Source organism: Mytilus californianus, unplaced genomic scaffold (assembly GCF_021869535.1).
Source record: "Mytilus californianus isolate M0D057914Y unplaced genomic scaffold, xbMytCali1.0.p SCAF_7, whole genome shotgun sequence".
NCBI lineage: Eukaryota > Metazoa > Mollusca > Bivalvia > Mytilida > Mytilidae > Mytilus > Mytilus californianus.
Genome location: NW_026262723.1, coordinates 41566638 through 41589271, shown reverse-complemented (window position 1 = coordinate 41589271; position 22634 = coordinate 41566638). Strand labels below are relative to the sequence as shown.

General features: G+C 31.6%; 1 protein-coding gene and 1 long non-coding RNA gene across 4 annotated transcripts in view; both read right to left on the bottom strand.

Annotated features, from left to right (window-relative positions):
- LOC127709469 (protein NDNF-like) overlaps positions 1-22634 on the bottom strand; it is a 76959-nt gene that overhangs the window by 7429 nt on the left and 46896 nt on the right. For all 3 annotated transcript variants that reach the window (XM_052215056.1, XM_052215054.1, XM_052215055.1), the window contains exons 2-4: positions 13302-13351; positions 10342-10578; positions 1206-1321 (exon numbers count right to left, since the gene is read on the bottom strand). In XM_052215056.1, the coding sequence (XP_052071016.1) occupies positions 1206-1321; positions 10342-10571 (346 nt within the window). In that variant the 5' untranslated portion in view covers positions 10572-10578; positions 13302-13351. The remainder of the gene's footprint in view (positions 1-1205; positions 1322-10341; positions 10579-13301; positions 13352-22634) is intronic.
- Positions 1-22634, bottom strand: part of LOC127709491 (uncharacterized) — a 194807-nt gene that overhangs the window by 129886 nt on the left and 42287 nt on the right. The window lies entirely within an intron of this gene.

Genomic DNA, 22634 nt, shown 5'->3' with positions numbered 1-22634 from the left:
TGGTGCACATTTTGATTGACTACAGATTTCATAAAACATTTTTGAACAACATATGGTCAGTTCGAACCTAGCATATTTAACACATTAGTATTTAGTTTTCTAGGAAATGTTATAATATAGCTGCACGTTAGGCTTTATACGAAAGGACGGTTACGAAATTTTCTGACTGCTTTTCTCAATCAGTGTGGATCTTATGATTTCTCAGCTTATGAAATAAATGAAATAAAAAAGTTTGCACAAGATTCAATTTTTCAATTAAATAATTTAGCTAGTTGGTTAGTTGTGAATTATTTCTGAATTAGTCTTCGAAAATATAACCACCTCGGTGGTCTCGTTTTTGCCTTGAATGTTGCGGGAGGTCGTGTGTTCTTAACTGGTTCGGGTCAAACTACAGACGTGAAATTTGAATTTGCTGCTCAAACTAAGTGGCATAAGAGTAAAGTTAAGAATGGTCGACCCGAAATAAGAATTAAATGTCCGGATTGGGTAACATATCTTCTATAGATTGTTACTATTTGAGCTAAAATTCTAACCCAAAGTGTCTTTCTAGTACATATCTGGGTTCATGATTAGGTCACATTCATATGTTATCGACCTAAATATGCATGTAATATTTGAAACGGAAAGTGAATTATCCAAAATTTCAATAAATATTCGCTAATAATTAAATACAATACAATAGAATGCAATGTCAGGGTGTAACACAGACGCGCAAGAACACGCTCTTGATGAATTTAACATTGTCTTCAACCATTTTGTTTTCACTTTTCGTAAAAAAAATTTTTTAAAAAAGGTAGATAAAATACAGATACATTCGTTTTACGATATGAATACACAAAAGAACCTTTTAACAATGTTCAACAATTACCCCAATTAGAGGTAATAATAACATAATTGAAAAAGTAGGAGAGTAATATGGCTACCGCCATGTGTGGTCAAGTAGTTTACTACTTTGATTGACAAGAAAGAAGTTAATTATGACTGTTTTCATTTGTAAAGAACGGTCAATGACATATTTGAGTCACTGTCCGTATTTTGACGAACTTAATAACAATGGAACGTGGTGGCTGGTTTATTCAAAACTGGTGGAACACAACTTAACACAATATGTTTTACTCAACAAACCAACTGAAATCCATACATCAAAATAAAAAAGGTAGCTATCCAGAACAAACAATCCTGTCCGAGGTTAAAAAACGACTTACCTTCATAGTCTTTACTATCAGATATACTTTTATATAGAACACTTGATTCGACAGCAGATGCACACGGAGTGATTTTCAAAGACACTGGATCGTCCTCTTCGATCAGAAATAGTACCCTGGAAAAAAAGTCATACACATAGAAAAATAAACATACAATATCAAAATGAAAATAAGATTGATATACACAGTACATATCCTTTCCAATGATGTGTTATTTACTAAAAAAATGAAACGCTAAAAAGTGTTCTCAGTTATAAACCCAACCAAATTGTGTATCTGTTCCACATCCATCAACTATGTGTTGTTTGTTATTGTTTGTTGTTGTTTGACTTTTTGTTTATTTTCACAGAGAAGCCGTTTTTGTGTGGTTTTTGAGGTCTGTTGTAATGTCCAATATTTTCAGTAATACCAGTAATACTTTTATGAGTCATCAAAGAAAAATTTTGATATGTCATTTTATTTTGCCCCTCATTTGTGTCCGTGCTATGTCTGTTTTGAGGATTAAACCTTATACATATGGTTTGTAAGATGTGCGCTGAATTATTTAGAGTCCCCACATTTCATCTAAATTCACTCTCTGGCTGATTGTCTCGTACAATACAAGAACGTTTCTATTTCAGTGTTTTATTTAATCCAGTGATTAACTGTGTTATGTCTAATGCAAAGTCTGTGGAATCTTTGATAGCCTTTTTCATTTTCTTAACATCTTTTCAATCAATGTGAAATAAACGTTTATTATAAGAGAATTATAGAGTTGTTGAAAGGTGCAATTTCACAAATGCATATGCAAAAGATTCTGTTTTTAATTCTAAATTTATCCTTGGAATGTGTAAATCACTTAAGAAATGCATTTCATCAAATCTCGAGTTCTGACTTATTGCATAAATATATTATAAATAAATGAAAAGAAGGTTTGTCCTCACAGAAGGTCAAGGTGTTCAATTTTATTTTTTTTAGCATTTCGCATAAGAAAACATATACTAACAGCTACATTTTACGAAACTTGTGAACAGAAGATGCCAAGACAGTCGCAAAGTCGAAGGAAGAGGTAAATCAAAATATGTTAAAACTTTGCAAAGATTATCCATATCCTATGTTGCAACTCCCAGAGGCAGAGTACATCTTTGACGAATTGACTTTTTAAAATTGTTATTCTCCTAGACGTTTTATAATTTTGTATTTCCGTGGGTTTTTTTTTATCTCCAGCGTACATCGGTTACCTCAGAGGCGCGTGTTGTGGTCACGGAAATCACATTGTTTTCTTTTACATCTTAACCATGGTAACCCATGGCGCTCGTTATTAACCACAGCTCACTCGACATTTTAACGCAGAAATGTATACCGCGACTAGTATAAAGTTCATGCCTACTTTCCTTACAATAAAAAAAAAATCTGTCCTTAACATGGAGGTTTAAGAATTCATTCATTTTAAGACAAAAGGTGTGCTGATGAATGGGTGGTATAATAAAATCCGCACTTTTACAATTTGGATGTAATATTATACATAAGCATTCTTATTTACGGTTTGCTTGAACTTTTAGTGCAGGAGTGAATTGTAAAGAGTGCGTAATCTCGCAACTTTTCAATAACCGTAAAAGAAATTAATGAAATAATAGATCTGGAGAATCTCAGCGGTGTAGCTGTTCGGTAGTTATAATACGGGAAAATATGTTGACCAAAACCAATAGATAGTAAGATAGGAAGCTAGATTCGCATCGTGTTGTAAAAAAGGGCGAACAGAATTCCGCCCAATTTCAGCAATTTATCATAGTTATATTTTAAGAAACTAAACTTGGATGACATTCCTTTTCACGAGTAAGCTCAAAACCATTGAATTAGAGGTGAACTACATTAAAACAATTGTTAATTAAAAGCCCCATTTTCAAGATCTTGATCCAGTTAATAAAATGGTACGCATTCTTAGACCCACCCCTGAACTTGTTTGACATACTGGAGTTTTTATTTAACAGTCTTCAGAACTGAGGGCGCCAGACCAATGTCAAACAGGTTTATGATACATATATGTAGTAACTTCAATATTACATTTGGGTATTAGCTTAATTGTTTATTTGTTGTATTCTTGTATGTGTATTTTATTTGTTATTACTTGACCCTTATGGGTGTAATTTTGCAATAAAAATGGTGTGTTAACTATTTATCTAAACCAGTGCACAGCTATAGCGTTAAAGGCATTGAGAAAAAAGAATTTGCTCAAAAAGGCCGCCTTAACCTGTAGTGAGATATGAGCCTTTGCTCTATGTTGAAAGCCTCACAGTGATGTTTAGATGAATAACAACAATAAAAACTCATTTACCTTAGGTTTTGTTGACCGTATTTAGTTATTTTGTGTCATGAATTAGTATATTGTAGGACATAATGATATAAATAATATATTTCCATGATACTAATCTAAAAAGGCAGTTTTGGGGAGCAATATACTTGAAATTGCCACCAGTAGTTAAGTGTTACATTTGAAGTTGCAACTGTGGTATTTTAAAATTTATAATTTAACCACCGATTAAAAAATATGTCATACCGATTTAAGAACCTTAAGGTGTACTGTGAATTTTAGTGAATAATGCAAGACTTTTTTAATATGACTCTGCAGTGAAATAATTTCAGGGGAAATTACCTTACGTCTTTAAAAACTTATGAACAGTGTCAGTCCGGAAGGCACAGAGCTATAGACACAAAGGTATAGTCATTATAAATGACAAGGGGTTCAGAGTAACATCCCTCATTGTTTGACAAATATAGGAGCTATATTGTGAACTATCTTTTGACATTGTAAAAAGCATAAATTTCTCTACTTTTTAAAAACTAACCGAACAAAAAAATGAAAATTAATAAATAAAATTTACTTTCAATATTTATTTCTAAATCTTAACTCATTAATACTTTATGTGTTTATTTCTACACATCTTGTTTTGACGTCTTATGCAAAACATTAAATACCTATTTATCATATACCACAGCATACCTCACGTTTCAATCTTTGAACCTTTCATTCGTGACCTTTAGAATAACTTCCTTGATTCTCACATGTAAATTAGCTATAAAGTCAATAAACTTTATTCTGAGGAATTTTTTAAAAAATTTTCCTCGTAAGTGCCAATCTGACATTTTCTTGAGGAAATTAATTTAAATTAATCAATTTGCATTTTGTCTATTAAACTCGATTCATATAACTAAAACATAAAATCACTGCAACTCCGCGAAAAAAAAAGATAAAACATGAAAACAAATTTCAAAGCATTATTTGGATGTAGTCGTTTTTGTTCTTTCCCCTATAATAGGCTTTTCGATGTCATGTCGTCCTTACTTCTAATATCGGTGACTGTACATCATAGAAGATTTCATACAATAACGCCATCAACTGTACAGGAAGTCACATATACAATGTGGTTGGGTTAACCATGTATGCGAGTGCTCAACTCTCCCCCTAAGAAATCTCTTTTTCAAAGGATGTTATTTTACTTCCTCTTCAATACACATTCTTTATTGAAATATATTTTTGTTTACAAATTATTACAACCTTGTAAATCAACTTAACCACATCCTTACAACCTTGTAAAGTATATACTTTTTTTGTTGCTATCATTAATTTTGCATTTCGTGAAGTAGTGAAAAAGCATTATGAAAAATATGATACCTCAATATGCACCTGAAAGGGGTATAAATCTTGAGTCCTTCTTATCTAATGTGTTATAAATCCGATGCGAGATGTATCTAATAATCATTACCATACCTAATTATCATTTTTATTCGCTTACCTGTCTAAGGTACGTAGACAAAACGGTAAGAAAATGTACGACTAGTTATTAAAAGTGATAGTTTTACGGCAGCTAGAGTAATTTGAACAGATAATTAAACAGTGTGTAATGAATCGGTCGTGTGCCCTTAAACGAGGCCACGTTAACAAAATTATTTGTTTTAAATTGCAATTTTCACAATATAAAATCATATCTTTAAAAAATAATTTGGTTTTTCTTTAGTGGTATTTTGATTGTTCTCATCGCCAATTGATTGTTCTCTTAGCCAATTGATTGTTCTCATCGTCAATTGATTGTTCTCTTATAGCCAATTGATTGTTCTTATCGCCAATTGATTGTTCTCATCGCCAATTAATTGTTCTCTTAGTCTATTGATTATATTCATCGCCAATTGATTGTTCTCTTTGCCTATTGATTGTTTTCATCGCCAATTGATTGTTTTTTCGCCAAATTAGAATTTGGCAATATAAGGCTTCATGGGCAAATGTGATCTATTTTAAAATGTATGCTTCAAATAAATCTGATTTCCCTTCAGGTCAATTCATTGACCCTTTAGCATTAAATTTACTTCCCTTTTCCCAGAAACAGTGGTACTTTCGCTTTACCCGAGTCTTCAGATTTAATGTCCCTATTCCGACAGCATACAGAAATATGTAAATAGAACAACCCACAGTTGGTAAAATATTCTATTTTATTCCCATTTTTGCCGACGCTATATAGTTAGTAAGTACAGGATTATAATAAATACCAACTCTCCGGTCTGTTCATTTGCACAAGTTTAATTAAACTGCTGTAGTAAAGCAAAATGAGATCCTAACCATTTAAAAAATAAGGAAAAAGAAAAAGTCATGTACATGTATATGATAAAACAGCACATAAATTTCAGAAATTGCTTAAAGAAACACATACTTTTTCATCAAATCCTAAAAAACTTAGGTCAAGGCTGAGAGTTGGTAACAAGAAAACCGAAATCGTACAAACGGTTAAAAGAGTGATAAATGAAAGCCGTTATAACAGCACTTTTGAAGTTTGGACTTACTGCTGTGAGCATTGATCAGCTTAATGGACGAATAATTAAATGCAAAGAGATTTGGTAATTAACTGCAATAAAAATGATGAAAGGATTTGCAAAGAAATGAAACTCGATTCACCTGTGAAGCCAATTAAGTAAACAAAGTGATGTCTATAAACAATAATTGCGGTTTCATCTAACGTAATACTGAACCTATTCCACCAACTCTAAAAAACAGTCGATGACGCAATGTCAATGAATGGGTAACAGCATACAACCAATCTATGACTGATTGATTAAATGATGTTTAACATCAAACAATTTGAAAATAGAGCCATGTTTATGACGAGAACAAACAACACAAAACGTTTATCATATTCTACAAAAAAGTGAAGCCATGAAAAAAGATGGGGGTTAGGACTTTTGCCTGAATCGCACTCAATCCGACCAGACGTTTCATTATATCGCTGAAAACATCTAATCCGAAGCCTTTAAATTTGCAAATCTATTTATATATGAAGTTCTCTTTGGCTTGTGTTTTTCCCCTTCTTGTTCTAGCACCTTTTAATTGCTCTCGATGGTCTGCACATTCGTTCGGGCTCGTCTTATGTATGCTTTTTCTATGATACTATCATTGTTATTGTTCTAATATTATTTTGAATTTGTCCTTGTTGATATAATCTTTTGGAACTTTCTTTAATTTTACGTATGCAAAGGGTTTTCGCTTGAATGATTATTACTTGCTAAACGTCGAGTTGCAAGTATTTCATGCATGCATATTCAATATGACGCGCATATGATAACCTTCACTGATCTGTTAAATTAATCATATCATACAAGTTCTATCAGATTGAAATTTATTTTTTTAACTATAAATCTAGCCTTAAGGTGATACATAACACTATAGGGAGATAACTCTTTAAAAATCAGCTGAACGTTTTAATCATGTTCTATCGTTAAGGAAATATTAAGCTTCTCAATGATCAAAATTAGTGTTTGTCAAACTGCTATATATCCAATGAAATTTTTCAAATAGAGTGTGTGGTTCAAGTTTTTTGAAATTTTTATATTTTTGTCAAAGGGTCAAAGTAAATATTTTGTCAAAATTTTATGAAAATTAATTTTAGTCAAGGTGTTTGGTACCACCTTAATCTCTAGCCAAATAAATGTACCCTGGTGGTTAATATGACCTTGTGCAGTAGAAATGTTAACGATTGAGATCAAAAGCAAGAGAAAATAATCTATTTTAGTGGCAGAAATATGATGTATGTTACTGTCTGAATTGACTATGATAGATACACAGAAACATTGCTCTAGACCTAAACGGTGGCAGATTAAACAAGAAATCAATATTTGTTATGGCAGTTATGACAAATTACAGCAAGGTTATAATATATTGTTTTGATTAACACGCAGTGTAGCATTTCTGCGACTGACAAATATTGCGTAATAAGGGTCCAATGTCATAAAAAAAAACCCAACTCAAAACTGAAACGGAATATGATTGAAAGTATAAATTCATTCGTAATTTTTGCTTTGTAATGCTCAGTATAATTTGTTAATACAAGCTAAGATTTATTATGTGTGTAATAAACACATAATTCATTTTTGTTCGCCATTCATATAAGTCTTCTTCCTTGAACACTATCATAGCATTTAAGACGATATAAAATGTACTATCAATGCGCTCAAATGTCCTCCGCCGATAAAAGAAACCCCAATAGAAGCCATGAAATTATAGTGTTTAAAGGCTTATAGAAAAAAAAACATAACTATAAATAATCAGTCTACATATAGTTTTGCTGTAGGTTCTCTGATGAATATAATAATATTTTTAGACCTTTGAGACGCGCCCTATATGTGCGATGACTTAATCCAAATTCCAATTGGTTAATTTGTATAAAATAATAATTTGATAAACAACTTTGATCTACTGGAGGTGACAATAGTGAACAGCAATAATAACGAATCTGCATTATCATGTTTCCGTGGGGTAAATACATATTTGATCTACATTACTATAAAATATAACACATAGCTCAATATAAAACAAACAATGCCAAATAAAAACAAATATCTCGGTGTTGGTCAATCTTGTTTAAAAAGACACGAAATGAATGATTTTTATGTTTTAATCCCTTTATGAGATAAAAGGATATTTATTTATTTTAAGAAATGGCAATTATACCAGTTGTGATCAACTACACACTAGAGTAAATTTACTTGCGTAGATAATTCCATTCACAATTTTCTCATAGCCTCATTCGACAAGTAAAGCTTTTATCGAACTTTGATACAAAAACAGCATAGGCCGTACGGTGACCAATACTTGCTTAAGTCCGCTTCATTTGGATTCTCTTGAAAAGATGTATCATTGACATTCATATATTTATTTTATATGACGTATTGAATACCAAGATTTCGATGCATACATGTTACAAATACCTTTATAGAAGTGCAAAGTGCACACTAAGAATCGTTTAATGCAGAAAACCAACCATCCCCTTTTTGCAAATAAGTAGGGCCAATATTTTCTATATTATTTCACAGCGGTTTTCGACAATTTTCCATCTTTTACTGCTTCTTATTTCTAAACATAAATACCCAAAAGATAACTCAAAACCGGAATTTTGATAGATTTTAGCAAATTTCGAATATTTATCCAAAAATATATACGAAAGACATTCATAACTAAAACCTAAATATATTTCAAGAAGTTCATAAATTGTTTTCTATTTTAATTACAGATGGCATTCGATGCAAAATTTTACAATAATGCATACAATTTTGTATCTAGATTTTTATGTCTCTTCAACAGCAATATGTGCTGCATACCAGAATTTACATTGGGTATATATACTAATTTTGAGACTTAATCCAAAAATATATAAGAAAGACATTCTTCACTAAAATCTTTATCTATTCCAAGTAGTTCATAAATTGTTTTCTATTTTGATTAAAGACGGCATTCGATGCAAAATTTTACAATAATGCATACAATTTTGTATCTACGGTCTAAACTTTTATGTCTCTTCAACAGAATTAAGTACTGAATACCAGAATGTACATTGGATATCTATTCTAATTAAAGATCACATGAAACTTCTAGGCCAGATACGACTTAACAAGACTGTAAAGACAAACTTCATTAATTTAATTTCTAATAAACCTCCCCCTCTTCCCAATGTGTTCTATGTACAACTCCACATCAAAGCCAGATTAAACATATATACGTGATTTTTTTTTATTTCCGTAATTTTAGGTCAATTACGTAATGTAAAGACTAATTATTCAGTTGGTTTGCATGTCTTATTTCATGCATCTTTGAATCGTTCTGTACTCGATGATCGTAATTTACAGCACATACATAAGTGCTTAGATGTTTGTTTACATGAATCTATTTCTGAGTTTACGATTGAATCCAAGACTTTCTGAGGTGAACTGTAACCTTGTTATGTCATATGTTCGAATTCAGAATGTCATTTACACCTTTGTGTTCAAAGGAAATCGGATTTAAGAAATTTCCTTTCCTTGATACATCAACCAGTCAATGAGTGCAACGGAATTCGATTTTTAAAATAATCATACCGTTTGTAAATAACACATTCTCTTTTATTTTTTAAGCTGTAGAAGAGCTCAAACTACAGTGCGATAACGACTTTTTTTCTTGAGGCACGTGTTTCTATGAAATAAACTTTTTATGAAGGTTTGAAATCAAAGTTGGGAAAACGAAAAAAAACCCAACAAAATGTATATTTAGAAACTGAAACAATTATGAATAGAAATACAACGACTTGATTTGCGCTTTAAACAACAAACGAAAAACAAATAAGGCAGACAGCAACAAACGACAACCATAATTGTCAGTATGGAATTATGCTTATATGATGCATAAGATAAAACGATTTTATTCTAAAGATTAAGAAAAACTTGCAATGCACAATGTTAGTTTTATATACCTTATAAAAATGTTTTTGTTTATAATTTTCTAATGATATATATCAAATATCGTTTCAGAATGGGAAAAAGGAGCTGTTTGTAATGTCATATCCGAGGGTCATCATCAAATTTTCAAATTTAAAACATTTCAGTCTTTGCACCGACAGCAGATATTTAGAAAAGAGAAAACATGAATAGTATCGAAATACAACTATTCGGAAAATTCACCTTGTAAAGTTCATTGAAACAATTAAAGACAATTACAACATACAGGGGGTATATGTATTGAAAGACCAAAGACATTTAATGTCCCGCAAATTTTGAAAAGAATAAAAAGATACAACCTCAATATTCTTTAAAATACACATAAATCAAAAATTAATACTATAATTAACCCCAAAATTGAACTCACTTGGTCGTTTCGTTGACTAGAAGATAGGCTTTTACCTCCGATCCTTCCGGAAGTACTTTGTTGGTGTCATAGGTGAAATCATCGGTGTTTACATCGGTGTAGTAATCGTGGCCGGTCTGTGCTTGTTTTGAAGGGAGTTTTCGTGCAGCAATTCGATCTGACATACCAATTAAAATGACAAGTTTCACAACGATTATTATGTACTTTTTACAATTAAAATCTCGTATCATTGTGAACCTGAAAAAAATAATAATACATTTTTTTAATAAAATTATTTTCACACGGTTTAATTTTGTAATTGTTAATAAGAATAATCTTTGTATTTATATCAGTAACATTGCCTATTGTCATGGCATGGAAGTCAAGGTCATAACCAAAATGTATCCATCGAAACAGAATATATCTAATGTTTGATTGATTAATTTAGATATAAACGATGTAATGCAAAATATACTTTTTTAAAAAACCATGTTTAATCAACCATTTTCTGCATCAGGAAATGCCTGTACCAAGTCAGGTATATGACAGTTGTTTTCCATTCGTTTGATGTGTTTGAGCTTTTCATTTTGCCATTCATAAGGAACTTTCCGTTTTGAATTTTCCTTGGAGTTCGGTATTTTTGTTATTTTACTTTCTACTTGTTATTAGACATTGACAATAAAAAAGTATTTCTCAGTGGTTATAATAAACATTCAAAGTATCTTCAAACGGCTGATCTGAAAAATAATTTCTCAGTGGTTACAATAAGCATTCAAAGTATCATCAAACGGCTGATCAAAAAATCGCTGACTCATCATCATGAAGGTCAAGGCCAAACATCAAACCATTCCTTAATACATAATCTGCGTTATAAGTAACGAACAATTCAACTCTTAGTTGGTATAATAAAAAATATCCTTCCCAAATATCAAACAGAAGCTTAGTAATGTGTACCGAAAAAAAATCCATAGCAGTTACGGAGAATAATACATATTTAAAGAATCTACAAACAGATAGCAACTGTCGTGCAAGTCTGAAATCGCTTACATGGGTACAACTCAACATAAGGTTCCAGGTCAAATATCAAATTATCCCTCAATCAGAATAATATATAACAAGTTATGAGCAGACGAAGGGATGGACAGGAGGACAAAATCATTACAGTTTACCACCCACTCATTCAGTGGTGGCACAAAAAATGAAAGATGATAATTTCATTCAATGTTTTAGCTTTATTGCTGTAGTTTACCATAATATGGGATAACAATAAATGTAATCACCAGGATAATGATTACAATATAAAAATGTCAGATGGTTACATAAAAATATATTTATCAGGCTATGACTAAATGAAGATAACTTGTATTTTGCCCCCAAACACATAAGATTTATATGAAACCCTTCAAATTGAACAACGAAAATGTTTTTAAAAAAAGACATGTTTAACTAATACGAATGACTATTATAAAAATGTTCGAATAAACTACTGTATACAAAATGGTAAGCGCAACGTGCAAGAAATCAGAAAGTCACAAACCATAAATACTAAATCTTCGTGTTTTTTGCTAAAATAACGGTTAACAGAAACAATCTGTAGAGCATCGTGGGATTTTGAGACTTTGTTTGCCCACAGAGTAAACATTTTCAATATCTATCAAACGCACATTGCTATAGTCTGTCATCCACGCTGATCGAAATAGTAAATTAAATGCTGAATTTAGAAATGAGCTGCGATACTGTGATATCTTTTCATTTGAAAAAGAATGTCGGAAGCAGAACATTGATAACACGTGTCAGCTACCATGAGGTTTCATTTTCATTAGTATGTCACTGTGTCAGATCCATGTTATCTCTTACGATGTTCATTTTTTTCTGGTGTAACTTAAAATTAAAAACGGGTTTTACCTATCTTTTAATTGAAAAATGACTTAGTTATGCTCTTTACGTATTTCCTAAGTTGCATTTACCATACGGAATTTCCAATCCGGGCAAGTTCCCAAGTTAGAACGAAAGTCCGAATGAAGGCTTATTGCATTGCTCAAGTATGATAGTTGTCTTCTCGGTTCAATAAGAAAAAGAGTTGCAATATGGTGGGTTGTAAAAACTGTGCTGCAAACAAATGTATTTTATTAATTGAGTTGGTATGTAGTGTTCGCTTTTAAAGAACGGTTTAATGTGCATGCTTGTGTCTGGTCCTTTAGCAAAGGTGTTAAAGTTTTATATTTAAATTTATTTTTCATATAAAATTTGTAGTCATAAAATTAAGTGGGGGCATATGTTTACTTGAGAATACAATCAAATTGAAACATTTTTTTTACATGTACAAATTAACCAATCTAACACTTGAGACACAGCCAAAATGATACATGAAACATTCAATTAATCACACATCTGCCTTTTTAAATAATAAAAAAATATTAATTATATAAAATGAAATGCGAAACAACTCCCAGACAAAAATTATATAACGAGATGACCATTTAATTTAATAGGATTTTAACGAAAGACGAAGACATCAGTTTATCGTTTTACAAATTACTAATTTTCTCCGTTGTGCTTCTGAATAGGTTGAGGTCAACGGCATACACATTTGTACTCTCCGACATTCTGAATCATTATATCTTTCTTATTTTTTTTGTTAAAGTTATTAAAACACGAAAAATGTGTTCGAAACTTGATATATCTATACGATGTTTTACTCGCATTACAATATATCAAGCAAAAATTTTAAAAAGGTAAATGAAACCAAACAAATAAGCTTTCAATGTATGCAAAAGATATATAGTTAGATGTAAACAGCTTTGGTCGCATTAGGGATGAAGTCATCTCGTACACTGGACAAGACTGTATGTTACAATTCGTCAAAATATGAAACATTCAGCTGCAAGGGCATGTTTTCAAATACTCAAAATGGTAAGATATAATCAATACAAGAAGTTTAAATGCTCTAAACTAAATATAATAAACATAAAAATGCATACCTTCAATGAAGCAATGCTTCGTGCATCTTGTCCTTCACATTGCTGATCATCTGGAAAAATATAAAGATTTATAATTCTAAATTCAAAAGTTTTGTTAAAAGCACTTTCCATTGCGAAATTACTTCTAAAATAGAATATGCACTCCCACAGTGCATCTTGCTAACATCAAAAGTTAGCGTATGTAAATCGCATGATATTATTTAGTTCTAAGTGAATATCATATTTTTTCAGAGATAAATCTCCGCAGAGTAACCGCATGTCTGCTATCGATCTCTGCTATCGTCTGTCGTAATCAGGAGAACCCCAATGTCACAGGTGAAGTCAGGACTATAGCTCAGTAATTTTGTTAATTACTTTTACAATAGCTTCAATACACTTGGGATTGTTAGATCAATAATATACGAAAGATTAATAAGATGTTCAGTCGAAAAGATAAAAATTAATAACACCATCTTAACTGGGGACGTAACGACTGCATATATCAGTTAAACACATTCATAATTCTAACTTTAAAAGACAGATGATATATGTAGTTCATTATTCTTCGTTTGAAGATATATAATAATAACACGAAAATTATACACATAATTATACCATTTAGTAACTATCTTAAATTTTTGTCTCCATTTAATATTATTTTTTTAGCTACAATGTATACCTTATATTAAATATTTTGACGAGGCACATTTTTTCTCAACTTAAACCGTATAATTATCTTCCCTAAAATATAAGTACACAAGCCCCAATAAGATGACTTATAACTTAACACCTGTGAATTGTAACCTTTATAAAATCTTATTAACAAACTGTCAGTTTCACAATGAAATAATTTCACTTATAAATCAACGTTTTATTAGACATTTGATAGACGATTCGATGAGCTTAATATTGACAACTTTATAACATGAATTAAGAATTAATTGTTTCTTTCATTTGTTCACGATTTATAACCAATTGTCTTAGAGTATTAATTAGTTTTTTTTCTAATCGTAGAAAGTGTATTGGAAAGTGAGTGTGACAAGGGTTATGTGCAACCATTAAAGCACCTAAATCATAGTATTGTGTAAAAACACGTGCATCTGTTCGTGAATTATGTACTTAGTTCCACAATCAGAATTATGCAATGCGCATATATAGTAGAACTAAATTAAAACCAAACTCTCCAATTCGACGGTACGGAATTTCAAACATGCATATATTTAAGAAACATTTAAGAAAGCACTCTTCAAAAATAAATAGATGTGATTGATAAACAATTAACATCCCAAAAAATGTATTTTCACTTAATGAAAGAACTGATTCAATGTACATTCATTTCAACCGGTTTTATTTCATTTGGGTTTCAAAGCAACATTTGATCCTCTAGTGCAACTGAATGTTTGACAATATAGCTAGCAAAAATACAAAAATGTAAATAAGCTTTCAATACAAAAGGCAGAGTTAGTTATGCAAAAGTTAACTGCATTTCCCTCGTATTGCTAACGAAATCATTGTGTACACTTGACCAGGCCAGTGTGATTGTTACAGTTTGTAAAAATCTGAAATGTTCAGATGCAAGGGAATGCAATGTTTTAATTCCCCGAAATTGTAAGATATGATCAATGCAAGTAATTTAAATGCATTATACTGAATATAAAGAGCATACCTTCATAAAAGATATAAATGTTTTTAAACACGCTCGGTTTATCAAATTTAGAGGTACAAATAAAAAATCTTTGTAACAGAAGTTTAGAATCCACTGTAGTCGACTGGTTTTAAAAAGGAGTTGAGAGGAAAATGAATATACCACACGACAACCATCTCATAGTCGAATAAACAATTCGATCAGAAAAAAATGTAATAGTAGAATACTCTGATAAAATGCATTATCACATTGGTTGCAATGAATTACACTGATTTCCCATTGTAATAAAAACCGATAATTTCACATGTGAAATAAACGTGGTTATTTCACTCCTCTGACGTCATACAACAATAGGTGTTGTCAAGACGTTGTAGATGACGTCCCATCAAAGCAAATTGTGAATGCGTAGAAAAAGATATAGTTCCTTACATTTTCTACTTTAATTCCATTAAAAAGCCCATTGTCAATGTAATAACAAGAATAACTAATCAAAGAAGTAAAATATCGAAAAATATTCAACTTGTGACCGAACAACACTGATAATTGACTCATGCGCTGGGCGCATTCATGAATTAATGTGTTGTTCGGTCACTCGTTGAATATTTGTCTATATTTGAATTCTTCGATTAGTTATTCTATAATTCGTGGTTGTTGAAATCTAATAACTATATACTATTTTGTTATCAGAAACACAATCATTTTGATAAAGATTTCAGTATATTGCTGATTTACTTTCCCGATTATCAATCAACGTTAGATCAAACGGTAATAACAGATTGCCTAGACTAGTGAAGGTCAAATTTTTTTACGAAAACTGGGTTGAATATAAAACGCAATTATTAAAATCTACAAATAAAATATCAAACGCCAATCAACATTAAACGAAGAACGATCTCACACAAGAGGCTATAAAGACTTGCTATGTCTGGGTCGAGTTTAGCAGTAAACAAATGTAGTAAAATACTACAGATTGGAATATATCCAGCCTCTTTTACAATATTTCATATGACTACGACGCCATGGGTACTGAACGATTGTAAACAATAACAAAAGTGAACTTCAGACTGGCCTGAAGAACCTCATGACAAGACAGCAGCACTTTGTTATAACATATACAAACTTCTAGACGAAAGAAAAGAAAAGTACAGATTGTTTAATTATTGATAAACTTCGGGGTAAAGAGACACATATGGCAAATCAGGGAAAAAAATTGGGTGCAAGAAGTAGTAAAAGTAGTTTAATATAAGTACATAAAAACAAGGTCACCAGAATACTGTTATTTAGTGCATAATACTGATTCAATTAAAGCAATAACGTCATTTTGCGGCAAATTTATTTATATGAAAAGTAAATATTTTCTTCATGAGCAATAAAAACGTAAGCTTTGATGTCTCACACTAATATAAGGATTTTTTGTAGATATCTATACAAGAAACTTATAAATTTGATCTTCATTTTTAGAGGTTTGTTTTATTCTATTGACTTTAAAGAGTTTTTTCTATTGGTATATTTAAAATTGATTTACGAGTTTTAATCGGTTAACGACTCGTTGTTGTCTCTGATCGCGAAGAGGTAAACTACTTGTTGTTGTCTCTGATCGCCAAGAGGTAAACTACTTGTTGTTGTCTCTGATCGCCAAGAGGTAAACAACTCGTTGTTGTCTCTGATCGCGGAGAGATAAAATAATTTTAAGATGAAACCTTTGACACCACAGCCCTAGCGGTATAAGTCAAACATTGTTTCGGGTATTGGGAATTCAAAACTTTTTTTTAACGTTTGTATAAGTTTGAGTGATGTTAAAATATTCATTCTATTTGAGTCATTCTGATGGAGCTTCAAAATTTTGAGAATCTGCAAAGTTATCTGCGCTACAAAACGTTTACAGCTCTTTATATGCCTATTGTTACACAAACTTATAGACTCCATACTTATTCTGGTTTTATCAAGCTGTATCATTAATGATATTTCAAACCGTTGACGTTATTTAAAAGATATTTTTATCATATTCCTTGATTGGTAAAATGTAAATGGTTATTCCATTGTCTAGCGAACATGATGCAATATTTGGACATTAGTGAGCCGACTATTCCAACGCGTATTTTATAATAACACTACGCGTAATAACACAGAGATGTAAAACCTTATTAAATGTAACAATTACTTAATGAATAAGTACGGAAGCAGTTGGAAGTCTGATACTACCTTGATGGCATTCGCTAAGACACTACACATCAAAACAAAAGTAATAATGGAATCGATGTCAATATTAACCACGTTGGCTTTTTGACCTTCAGTATAACTATTTGCAATTAAAGATTATTTATGTTGGACAAACCACAAGACGATAGTGCCAACATATAGTATCGTAGTAACCTTATACAACAACTCTTTGGCAAATATAGGACAACGAATAATCCATATCAACCTTTGTATTTAGCTAAGCATCTATTTCGTGAACGCTGGCGGCGTAGCAGGATTTAAGACTGTATGTTAATTAATACAACAAGGGATTGTTTTAGAAAGGGGATAACATGAAGCAATGTATCAAAATTATGTGGACGATTAACTGAAGCATGTAACTTCCGTAAATAAGGATCAATCCTCGAATTGGGTCAGGTTTAATATATCTCTATAAGTAAAGCAAGGCAGTTAGCAAAGAGCTTAGTATAACAAAGGTTTGTTGGTATTATTAGACACTGAAAAGGGGGAGGAGTGATCAAATTGGTAAAACCAAACAAGAAACAAAAAAACAAGAAAACATGTGTTGAAATATGTAAAACGGGACATTACGAAACATCATCCACAATAAGTGAGGGTGTGAATGGGAGGAAAGTGGACAAAAAAAATAAAGAATTGAGATTAATGAGGTGCTAAAATATAAAGAATAAAGAATAATGGGCAAAAAGTATAAAGAATATAGAAAATGGCATAAGAAATAAAGAATACAGAAATGAAGGACCCCACATCCAGACCCTCATAAGTTGATTAAGGAAACAAACATATATATTATATTAATTAATGCCTTAATCATCATGACTAGAACAAGCCTAACAGTGTGAGGTTCAATAACATAAATAGTTAAATCGTTCCTCATTATTCATTCTTTTAACAAGAACGTATCAGATAACTTAATGTATCGAAATATTTAATATATCTCTCTTAAATTAATGTCAAAGATTTGATTTATGAAGATTTTTTCACGGTTAGAAAACATCAAAAATAAAGGGACAAAATCAATTACTACAAGTCTGATTGCGTGCCGAATTTGACAACTTAATGAACAGTATCATTTAACTCCAAATGGATCATAATCACTAGAATTTTCTTTCTGTATTGGTGGGAATAAACTTGACGAAAAAAAATATCCGAACTCTAATTGATGACCAACAAGGCATCAAAAGCTAGAATAATACACCCCACAACGATAATTGGTGAATAATTTAACAACGGATTTTCTCCGCTTTGGGCTTTGGTAATAGTTTTTCTTTCACCATTGAAACTCAAGGTCGCTAATTGGTCATTGTTCTAGAAATCGTATGGTATAATTGAGAAAACGCATACTTCATTCACTAAATTTAGCGCTGATGTCGAATTTAGTCTTATCGTCGTAATGGAAATACTAAATTAAAAGACAAACCCACTTGGTGTTGATGGCAATTCGTTGATAGTGTCTGTTAAATTCGTTCACAAGTTGATGTTATTCAAATTTATTGTAGAACGTGTTCTATTAAAACATTTTTTTTTTAAATCGGAACATTTAGAGCTTGACATATTGTTAACAAATCACATCAAACTGTTGATGACCGTATTTGTGTTGACCTTTAAACGTCCTTGAGTTTTGGTGTGTCATTTGGTTGCCGTCTCATTGACGTTTACTCCGTATCTACTTTGCCTTATTTGTATAGTTTTACAATAACAGGAAAATATATATGTTTACTCAATATAATTTAAATATTTTATACTAGTTGCCACTTTTGCAGGACGAATTCTACTGCTCTTCGACATAAACTACAATGCAACTGGTCTTTACCTCTGTTGGTTGACTGTTAGTCCCCGAGGTTATAACTAGCACAGTAGACGTTATTACGATTATATGAAAATACGAACATTGTAAAGGAATTTATCTCCGTCATGCAAAACTCTGAGTTCATGTCCGGGTTTGGCTATACTTTGGGTACTTTTTGGTTTTATCAGCTTTTAACGTTGGTATTAGATTTTGGATTTAATATTTTGGCCTCGAGCATCACTGAAGAGACATCAATTGACAAAATGTGCATCTGATGCAGTGAAATTGGTACTATTCATGTTATTGGTGATACAATCATACAATCGTCCGCTATAATAGCAATACTGTCATTAAAAAATCATCACTTTGACTTTTAAAGCTATTTATCCGGCTGATTGAAATAAAGTTGATTGAAAACAAGTAACCGACCATTGGCCAAAGTCGAGTCATTTGCCGCGCTCGCAGATTGCATATACTATAGTAAGTATTTGATACACCCTTAATTTACACCTTGAAACAATGATAGCTTTCTTTTAGGAAGGGGTTCTTTCAGCAATTTTACCTTAATTCATGGTAAAGTATGATAACTCCAGAACATTCAACTACGTATATCAGGGGCAGATAATAACTCATCCAAGCACTTATATAGGATTTATCATTTGTCCCCAAAGATTGCATATGCAGCATGCGGTCGGAATCAATAATTTCCTAGCTTCAAAATGCCACTTGGAAAGAACATGACCTTAATTATTTTCGGTCAATATTCAAACGTCATGGTCACAGGACCTATATGTTTCCAGACAGTATCTTTTGCCGTCACGAACCTATCAATTTGTATGCAATTCAAACTAATCTAATAACTTTTGTGTTTTGTCTGGCTAAAAAAAACCTTTGCCCAACTATTGAATCACATTTTTAGGATTTTGAGCGTTCCCATGGAAGGTCAAAGCAGAAAATCGTAAAATTTCTGCATACTTAGTTTAAGTCGCATTTGACAACTATTCATCGCGACGGGCATCTCATGTGCTTATACTAGTACATACTTAAACCAGTATATTGACAAAAACATATTTAGAATTATCACTCGTACATTGTTCTTCCAGTTTCCAATTTTCACACTCCTTAATAATAACAACATTTTTTTTTTAAATTTGAAATTTAAGTTATTTTGACTTTAACATTTTTTAAGTGCTCTTTTCGATTAAGTATTGATTTATCAATAGACTGAATGCATACAAATACTAGAAATTGTATATCTTAATTATGACTGTCAACAGATGTATATCACATTTTTGCGAGGTTACTCAAATATAATGTCGTCTGACTGAATGACAAAAGATTTGATCCTTTTTGTTTTTTTGTGATCAACACCTGTGGTTTATAATTACAATTGTTGTATTCATGTCGCTGCTTACTAAGCAATTTGTACACATGTTTTGAAAATAATTCATACATGCATAATTAAACAATCGAACAAAATTGACAGTTAATATAAATATGCATCACCATGTTGCATTTTATGAATGGATATAATATTTTCATTTCAACTACATGAGAAAGGGATGATACCTTTTGTAGACAGTTGAATTACGCTGCAGGAGCTGCAATCTACCTTTGATTTATTGCAATTCTTATATTGATGAATCAAAATCCTTTCCGGAATTGAGATAAATAAAAAAAGGCAGACGACACCAAAGGAACTTTCAAATCTCTTAAGTTGAAGAAAAACTGACAAAACTATGGCAAAAACGAAAAACGACGTAAAAGATGAACAAGTCTACAAAACTCCACATAGAAAACTAAAAACTGAAGAACACGAACCCCACCAAAAAAAAACAGGAGTAAAACTTCAACTTTCCTCACACTCACACACTAATTACCTTATTTAAGGTTTCTTGTGATTAATTCGATGATGCAGGAGGTCTTGAGGAATTAGTTTGACAATATCTTTAAAGATATAAATAAGAAGATGTGGTATGAATGTCAATGAGACAACTCTCCACCAGAGACCAAATGACGTAGAAATTAACAACTGTATGTCACCGTACGGCCTTCAACAATGAGCAAAACCCATACCGCATTGTAAGCACCATTTCATCACCATTGAATCATAAATTATTGAATTACGCGCAGTTATTTATTTAATAACTAAAATCAATGTTGACCGGTCCTATAACATCAAAAAACATAATATATATATATTGTAATATCTCTTAAACGTTCACCTGGGACTTTATCATAATTTTGTAATTTGCAATAAGGAAACGCGCGTTCGTGGCTGCTATTACGTCACACAACATATGTAGGTTTCTCTAACGAAGTGTAGATCAGTTAATTGTAAAATATTACCCTAGTGCTCTAAATTTACACAAAAGGTCAATTGTTTTAAATAGTTAGTTTTTTTACTACTTAATCACAATATTTCATGAAGAAAATGTGATTTGGCCGATATACTACATATATACTATTCTAACGTAATAATTCTCAACATGAACTAAAAACTTGTTTAATGAATGTGTGATAAGTTTTCTTTCATGAAAGTGCTTAGAACTGATATCTTATTGGCATCGCGTTCGCAGACACACGTGAATTAGGATCTCAATGCAAAAGAAAAAAAATATCAAATGCATCTTGTACCAATATAATCGAAGATATTGAAACCTGCATGGTGTGCAACCTGTTTTATTAACATGAATATCAGTATTTAATAGATATGTCTATAGCTTTGGAAACTCCACTTTCTTAATTTTCTGGTTAAACCCAAACTTTTTGTGTATTATCATATTCTACCACAACGTTCCTTTGAATTTGAATTAATTGAATGAAAGATTATTTATATAAGTATCGTAGGCATCAGAATTCGGTATCATATAATCTGCTATATCTTCTGCAGCACCCGAGATCGCCCAGTTTTGTTTTTTGTTTTGTTTTGTTTTGTTTTTTTTTTTTTTGGGGGGGGGGGGGGGCTCGAGTTAATAAGTTTCTATGGAGTGTTTTTAAAAATTGTTTGTCTTTTCTTCATCTTTCGTTTTTTATACCATGGCGTTGTCAGTTTCTTTAGACTTATAAATGAGTTTTTTTTTTATTCTGATTATAGAATTATAGAATCAATAAATAGCCTATGACATATCCAAAAACACAAGAGACACAAACACTGAACCGTCGTAAAAAAAACAGTCACCTGTACAACTGATTGCTTAGACTCAGTCCAATACATGGTCTTTGCTAAGCTACACGTCATCTGAAAAAAAATATGGTTATTTTTTTCTCGCATCAATGGAACCAGGATTAGCTCAAAAGCAGAACTTTCTCCCAATTAGCAGACAGATGGTACAACCTATTAGTCATCAAAAATGGCTTAACAAGGTAGTTCGAAACTAGTGCAGTGTGGCAAGGTTATTCAACTTGACGAATTTACAGACATCCAAATTACACAGTAGCATTAAAAATAAAGACACTGTCGGAGATCAAAAGAAATAGAAAATTGAGAAAACTAACGAAGATGATCATAAACTGATAGACTTCAATAGCACAACACTTGCATGTCTGGCGTGCAATATTTTAAGCTTGATATCTATCCTATACTTCATAATGACCCGTGCTGAGGGATGTCCGGTTGGTTGTGCAGGATGCATAAATACTAATCAGCACCCTGTCGGAATGTGGACGATTAATCGCATGCCCAGTGTTGAGAGAGTGTCGC